This window comes from Oncorhynchus clarkii, chromosome 33, assembly GCF_045791955.1.
Source record: "Oncorhynchus clarkii lewisi isolate Uvic-CL-2024 chromosome 33, UVic_Ocla_1.0, whole genome shotgun sequence".
NCBI lineage: Eukaryota > Metazoa > Chordata > Actinopteri > Salmoniformes > Salmonidae > Oncorhynchus > Oncorhynchus clarkii.
The window spans coordinates 31,046,815-31,054,447 of record NC_092179.1 but is presented as its reverse complement, the minus strand read 5'-3'; the positions used below and the strand labels follow the sequence as shown (position 1 = coordinate 31,054,447).

Genomic DNA, 7,633 nt, shown 5'->3' with positions numbered 1-7,633 from the left:
CAGGTCAGTCTTCAGCCTAGGTGTTGGGGTACAGGTCAGTCTACTGTCTAGGTTTTGGGGTACAGGTCAGTCTACTGTCTAGGTTTTGGGGTACAGGCCAGTCTACTGTCTAGGTTTTGGGGTACAGGCCAGTCTACTGTCTAGGTTTTGGGGTACAGGCCAGTCTTCATTCTAGGTTTCGGGGTACAGGTCAGTCTACTGTCTAGGTTTTGGGGTACAGGCAAGTCTTCTGTCTAGGTTTTGGGGTACAGGCCAGTCTTCTGTCTAGGTTTTGGGGTACAGGCCAGTCTTCATTCTAGGTTTTGGGGTACAGGCCAGTCTACTGTCTAGGTTTTGGGGTACAGGCAAGTCTTCTGTCTAGGTTTTAGGGTACAGGCCAGTCTACTGTCTAGGTTGTGGGGTACAGGCCAGTCTTCAGCCTAGGTTTTGGGGTACAGGCCAGTCTTCAGCCTAGGTTTTGGGGTACAGGCCAGTCTTCTGCACTCCAAATGCGGTGATGAAGATGTTGATGATGGCGGTGATGAAGACGAGGCCGGTGGCCACGTTGTTCATGATGTCCAGCTTCCTCTGGTTGGCCACGTTGTTCAGGTCCTTACGTGCTGGAACACACAGAGACCAACAGTGTTGTAACTGAGGTGAGACCCGAAGCCTGTCTTCCCTTGGTCTACATAAATACACTCCACTGATGCTACAAGCGGTTTATAACTTCAGGGACTAAGATGATTGTTTAAAGGTCAGTAATGAACAGTTTACATTGGTTTAAATTGTGAAATGGACTGTGTGCTTCTGTTGCCCCTCGCATGGACCTCTTACAGGCTTTTTTACTGTAATGACACTTGACAAGTCCAGACTCACCCATGGCGACAAACAGCACCCCAGCCAGCACCTGGAAGAGCAGCGACGACCCGATGAGGACCAGGACGGTGACGTAGTACCTGTAATGACGTATCATCTCTTAGACTCATCCTGCCTGGTGGCCAAAACTAGACGACTACAATGGAAATACAGTGAGTCAGGAATCTTTATTGTTACAATTATTTTACACACACAAATATCCACTTGTGTATTAAATGATCAAATCAAATCAAATGTAATCAGAATACCTGAAGTCTGGCCCCTGCTCCAGGACGGCCTTCAGCTGGGCAGCGTTGGCCATCAGCAGGGCCACGTCTAACATGCTCCCTGCCACCGTCTTCTTAGTGGCATAGTGGTTCATATTCAGACTGGTGTTACCACCCTGAGAGAGAGAGAGTGAGAGAGGGAGAGAGAGACAGAGACAGAGAGAGAGACAGAGAGAGAGAGAGAGAGACAGAGAGAGAGAGAGAGAGAGAGAGAGAGACAGAGAGAGAGAGAGAGAGACAGAGAGAGAGAGAGAGACAGAGAGAGAGAGAGAGACAGAGAGAGAGAGAGAGAGACAGAGAGACAGAGAGAGCGAGAGAGAGAGAGAGAGAGAGAGAGAGACAGAGAGAGAGAGAGAGAGAGAGAGAGAGAGAGACAGAGAGAGAGAGAGACAGAGAGAGAGAGAGAGACAGAGAGAGAGAGAGAGAGAGAGAGAGAGAGAGAGACAGAGAGAGAGAGAGAGAGACAGAGAGAGAGAGAGAGAGAGAGAGAGAGACAGAGAGAGAGACAGAGAGAGAGAGAGAGAGACAGAGAGAGAGAGAGAGAGGGAGAGAGAGAGAGAGAGAGAGAGACATATGAGTAAGGCCATGTCTAACATTCTCTCTGCTCTGGTCTTCTTAGTGGTGTTCCAGGTTGAGACTAGACCCTGAGGAAGAGAGAGAGAGGGAGAGAGAGAGAGAGAGAGAGAGAGAGAGAGAGAGAGAGAGAGAGAGACAGAGAGAGAGAGAGAGAGACAGAGAGAGAGCGAGAGAGAGAGAGAGAGGGAGAGAGAGGGAGAGAGACATATGAGTAAGGCCATGTCTAACATTCTCTCTGCTCTGGTCTTCTTAGTGGTGTTCCAGGTTGAGACTAGACCCTGAGGAAGAGAGAGAGAGAGGGAGAGAGAGGGAGAGAGAGACATATGAGTAAGGCCATGTCTAACATTCTCTCTGCTCTGGTCTTCTTAGTGGTGTTCCAGGTTGAGACTAGACCCTGAGGAAGGGAGAGAGAGAGGGATGGGTAAGTTAAATCCTATACCCACTAGTTGTTTCTCACCTTTATACAGTAGATGGAAGCAAATACAATCTGTAATCTGAACCCTCGTCAATTCTCCTAACGCACCAATAGATGGCAGCACAGTATCCAGAATACAATGTCGGAAACAGTGGTGAGGGGAGGGGACTATACAGTAGCACAATCCAGGTGTTTAAAGCTCCTAGAGACTTACCCAGAAAGACTCACAGCTGTAATCGCTGCCAAAAGTGCTTCTACAAAGTATTGACTCAGGGGTCTGAATACCTATGTAAAATAGATATTTCTGTATTTAATTTCTCTGTGTATGTTACAGTGTGTCCATCATGGTGTACGTGCTGTGGGTGTGTTAGAGTGTGTCTATCGTGGTGTACGTGCTGTGGGTGTGTTAGAGTGTGTCTATCGTGGTGTACGTGCTGTGTGTGTGTTAGAGTGTGTCTATCATGGTGTACGTGTTGTGTGTGTGTGTGTGTTGTGTGTGTTAGAGTGGCTACATCTTGGGCTCCCGGGTGGCGCAGCGGTCTAAGGCACTCAGTGCTAGAGGCGTCACTACAGATCCTGGTTGGATTCCAGGCTGTATCACAACTGGCCGTGATTGGGAGTCCCATAGGGCGGCGCACAATTGGCCCAGCGTCGTCCGGGTTTGGGTTTGGTAGGCAGTCATTGGCCCAGCGTCGTCCGGGTTTGGGTTTGGTAGGCAGTCATTGGCCCAGCGTCGTCCGGGTTTGGGTTTGGTGGGCAGTCATTGGCCCAGCGTCGTCCGGGTTTGGGTTTGGTGGGCAGTCATTGGCCCAGCGTCGTCCGGGTTTGGGTTTGGTGGGCAGTCATTGGCCCAGCGTCGTCCGGGTTTGGGTTTGGTGGGCAGTCATTGGCCCAGCGTCGTTTGGGTTTGGTGGGCAGTCATTGGCCCAGCGTCGTCCGGGTTTGGGTTTGGTAGGCAGTCATTGGCCCAGCGTCGTCCGGGTTTGGGTTTGGTAGGCAGTCATTGGCCCAGCGTCGTCCGGGTTTGGGTTTGGTAGGCAGTCATTGGCCCAGCGTCGTCCGGGTTTGGGTTTGGTTGGCAGTCATTGGCCCAGCGTCGTCCGGGTTTGGGTTTGGTAGGCAGTCATTGGCCCAGCGTCGTCCGGGTTTGGGTTTGGTGGGCAGTCATTGGCCCAGCATCGTCCGGGTTTGGGTTTGGTAGGCAGTCATTGGCCCAGCGTCGTCCGGGTTTGGGTTTGGTAGGCAGTCATTGGCCCAGCGTCGTCCGGGTTTGGGTTTGGTGGGCAGTCATTGGCCCAGCGTCGTCCGGGTTTGGGTTTGGTAGGTAGTCATTGGCCCAGCGTCGTCCGGGTTTGGGTTTGGTAGGCAGTCATTGGCCCAGCCTCGTCCGGGTTTGGGTTTGGTAGGCAGTCATTGGCCCAGCGTCGTCCGGGTTTGGGTTTGGTAGGCAGTCATTGGCCCAGCGTCGTCCGGGTTTGGGTTTGGTAGGCAGTCATTGGCCCAGCGTCGTCCGGGTTTGGGTTTGGTAGGCAGTCATTGGCCCAGCGTCGTCCGGGTTTGGGTTTGGTAGGCAGTCATTGGCCCAGCGTCGTCCGGGTTTGGGTTTGGTAGGCAGTCATTGGCCCAGCGTCGTCCGGGTTTGGGTTTGGTGGGCAGTCATTGGCCCAGCGTCGTCCGGGTTTGGGTTTGGTGGGCAGTCATTGGCCCAGCGTCGTCCGGGTTTGGGTTTGGTGGGCAGTCATTGGCCCAGCGTCGTCCGGGTTTGGGTTTGGTAGGTAGTCATTGGCCCAGCGTCGTCCGGGTTTGGGTTTGGTGGTCAGTCATTGGCCCAGCGTCGTCCGGGTTTGGGTTTGGTAGGCAGTCATTGGCCCAGCGTCGTCCGGGTTTGGGTTTGGTAGGCAGTCATTGGCCCAGCGTCGTCCGGGTTTGGGTTTGGTAAGCAGTCATTGGCCCAGCGTCGTCCGGGTTTGGGTTTGGTGGGCAGTCATTGGCCCAGCGTCGTCCGGGTTTGGGTTTGGTGGGCAGTCATTGGCCCAGCGTCGTCCGGGTTTGGGTTTGGTAGGCAGTCATTGGCCCAGCGTCGTCCGGGTTTGGGTTTGGTAGGCAGTCATTGGCCAGCGTCGTCCGGGTTTGGGTTTGGTAGGCAGTCATTGGCCCAGCGTCGTCCGGGTTTGGTTTTGGTAGGCAGTCATTGGCCCAGCGTCGTCCGGGTTTGGGTTTGGTAGGCAGTCATTGGCCCAGCGTCGTCCGGGTTTGGGTTTGGTAGGCAGTCATTGGCCCAGCGTCGTCCGGGTTTGGGTTTGGTAGGCAGTCATTGGCCCAGCGTCGTCCGGGTTTGGGTTTGGTAAGCAGTCATTGGCCCAGCGTCGTCCGGGTTTGTGTTTGGTGGGCAGTCATTGGCCCAGCGTCGTCCGGGTTTGGGTTTGGTGGGCAGTCATTGGCCCAGCGTCGTCCGGGTTTGGGTTTGGTGGGCAGTCATTGGCCCAGCGTCGTCCGGGTTTGGGTTTGGTGGGCAGTCATTGGCCCAGCGTCGTCCGGGTTTGGGTTTGGTGGGCAGTCATTGGCCCAGCGTCGTCCGGGTTTGGGTTTGGTAGGCAGTCATTGGCCCAGCGTCGTCCGGGTTTGGGTTTGGTAGGCAGTCATTGGCCCAGCGTCGTCTGGGTTTGGGTTTGGTAGGCAGTCATTGGCCCAGCGTCGTCCGGGTTTGGGTTTGGTAAGCAGTCATTGGCCCAGCGTCGTCCGGGTTTGGGTTTGGTGGGCAGTCATTGGCCCAGCGTCGTCCGGGTTTGGGTTTGGTGGGCAGTCATTGGCCCAGCGTCGTCCGGGTTTGGGTTTGGTGGGCAGTCATTGGCCCAGCGTCGTCCGGGTTTGGGTTTGGTGGGCAGTCATTGGCCCAGCGTCGTCCGGGTTTGGGTTTGGTAGGTAGTCATTGGCCCAGCGTCGTCCGGGTTTGGGTTTGGTAGGCAGTCATTGGCCCAGCCTCGTCCGGGTTTGGGTTTGGTAGGCAGTCATTGGCCCAGCGTCGTCCGGGTTTGGGTTTGGTAGGCAGTCATTGGCCCAGCGTCGTCCGGGTTTGGGTTTGGTAAGCAGTCATTGGCCCAGCGTCGTCCGGGTTTGGGTTTGGTGGGCAGTCATTGGCCCAGCGTCGTCCGGGTTTGGATTTGGTGGGCAGTCATTGGCCCAGCGTCGTCCGGGTTTGGGTTTGGTAGGCAGTCATTGGCCCAGCGTCGTCCGGGTTTGGGTTTGGTAGGCAGTCATTGGCCCAGCGTCGTCCGGGTTTGGGTTTGGTAGGCAGTCATTGGCCCAGCGTCGTCCGGGTTTGGTTTTGGTAGGCAGTCATTGGCCCAGCGTCGTCCGGGTTTGGGTTTGGTAGGCAGTCATTGGCCCAGCGTCGTCCGGGTTTGGGTTTGGTGGGCAGTCATTGGCCCAGCGTCGTCCGGGTTTGGGTTTGGTGGGCAGTCATTGGCCCAGCGTCGTCCGGGTTTGGGTTTGGTGGGCAGTCATTGGCCCAGCGTCGTCCGGGTTTGGGTTTGGTAGGCAGTCATTGGCCCAGCGTCGTCCGGGTTTGGGTTTGGTGGGCAGTCATTGGCCCAGCGTCGTCCGGGTTTGGGTTTGGTAGGCAGTCATTGGCCCAGCGTCGTCCGGGTTTGGGTTTGGTAGGCAGTCATTGGCCCAGCGTCGTCCGGGTTTGGGTTTGGTAGGCAGTCATTGGCCCAGCTTCGTCCGGGTTTGGGTTTGGTAGGCAGTCATTGGCCCAGCGTCGTCCGGGTTTGGGTTTGGTAGGCAGTCATTGGCCCAGCGTCGTCCGGGTTTGGGTTTGGTAGGCAGTCATTGGCCCAGCGTCGTCCGGGTTTGGGTTTGGTAGGCAGTCATTGGCCCAGCGTCGTCCGGGTTTGGGTTTGGTAGGCAGTCATTGGCCCAGCGTCGTCCGGGTTTGGGTTTAGTAGGCAGTCATTGGCCCAGCGTCGTCCGGGTTTGGGTTTGGTAGGCAGTCATTGGCCCAGCGTCGTCCGGGTTTGGGTTTGGTAGGCAGTCATTGGCCCAGCGTCGTCCGGGTTTGGGTTTGGTGGGCAGTCATTGGCCCAGCGTCTTCCGGGTTTGGGTTTGGTAGGCAGTCATTGGCCCAGCGTCGTCCGGGTTTGGGTTTGGTGGGCAGTCATTGGCCCAGCGTCGTCCGGGTTTGGGTTTAGTGGGCAGTCATTGGCCCAGCGTCGTCCGGGTTTGGGTTTGGTGGGCAGTCATTGGCCCAGCGTCGTCCGGGTTTGGGTTTGGTAGGCAGTCATTGGCCCAGCGTCGTCCGGGTTTGGGTTTGGTAGGCAGTCATTGGCCCAGCGTCGTCCGGGTTTGGGTTTGGTAGGCAGTCATTGGCCCAGCGTCGTCCGGGTTTGGGTTTGGTAGGCAGTCATTGGCCCAGCGTCGTCCGGGTTTGGGTTTGGTAGGCAGTCATTGGCCCAGCGTCGTCCGGGTTTGGGTTTGGTAGGCAGTCATTGGCCCAGCGTCGTCCGGGTTTGGGTTTGGTGGGCAGTCATTGGCCCAGCGTCGTCCGGGTTTGGGTTTGGTAGGCAGTCATTGGCCCAGCGTCGTCCGGGTTTGGGTTTGGTAGGCAGTCATTGGCCCAGCGTCGTCCAGTCATTGGCCCAGCGTCGTCCAGTCATTGGCCCAGCGTCGTCCAGTCATTGGCCCAGCGTCGTCCAGTCATTGGCCCAGCGTCGTCCAGTCATTGGCCCAGCGTCGTCCAGTCATTGGCCCAGCGTCGTCCAGTCATTGGCCCAGCGTCGTCCAGTCATTGGCCCAGCGTCGTCCAGTCATTGGCCCAGCGTCGTCCGGGTTTGGGTTTGGTAGGCAGTCATTGGCCCAGCGTCGTCCGGGTTTGGCCCAGCGTCGTCCGGGTTTGGGTTTGGTAGGCAGTCATTGGCCCAGCGTCGTCCAGTCATTGGCCCAGCGTCGTCCGGGTTTGGGTTTGGTAGGCAGTCATTGGCCCAGCGTCGTCCGGGTTTGGGTTTGGTAGGCAGTCATTGGCCCAGCGTCGTCCGGGGTTGGGTTTGGTAGGCAGTCATTGGCCCAGCGTCGTCCGGGTTTGGGTTTGGTAGGCAGTCATTGGCCCAGCGTCGTCCGGGTTTGGGTTTGGTAGGCAGTCATTGGCCCAGCGTCGTCCAGTCATTGGCCCAGCGTCGTCCAGTCATTGGCCCAGCGTCGTCCAGTCGTTGGCCCAGCGTCGTCCAGTCATTGGCCCAGCGTCGTCCAGTCATTGGCCCAGCGTCGTCCAGTCATTGGCCCAGCGTCGTCCAGTCATTGGCCCAGCGTCGTCCAGTCATTGGCCCAGCGTCGTCCAGTCATTGGCCCAGCGTCGTCCAGTCGTTGGCCCAGCGTCGTCCAGTCATTGGCCCAGCGTCGTCCAGTCATTGGCCCAGCGTCGTCCAGTCATTGGCCCAGCGTCGTCCAGTCATTGGCCCAGCGTCGTCCAGTCATTGGCCCAGCGTCGTCCAGTCATTGGCCCAGCGTCGTCCAGTCATTGGCCCAG

The 7,633-nt window shown here is 57.0% G+C and overlaps 1 protein-coding gene across 1 annotated transcript in view; it reads right to left on the bottom strand.

Moving 5' to 3' along the window:
- Positions 1-383: 383 nt before the first annotated feature.
- The window catches only part of LOC139393128 (ninjurin-2-like), a 58,881-nt gene continuing 51,631 nt past the window's right edge, over positions 384-7,633 (bottom strand). The window contains exons 2-4 of the mRNA XM_071141494.1: positions 1,104-1,237; positions 856-935; positions 384-599 (exon numbers count right to left, since the gene is read on the bottom strand). Coding sequence (XP_070997595.1) covers positions 451-599; positions 856-935; positions 1,104-1,237 — 363 coding nt within the window. The 3' untranslated portion in view covers positions 384-450. The remainder of the gene's footprint in view (positions 600-855; positions 936-1,103; positions 1,238-7,633) is intronic.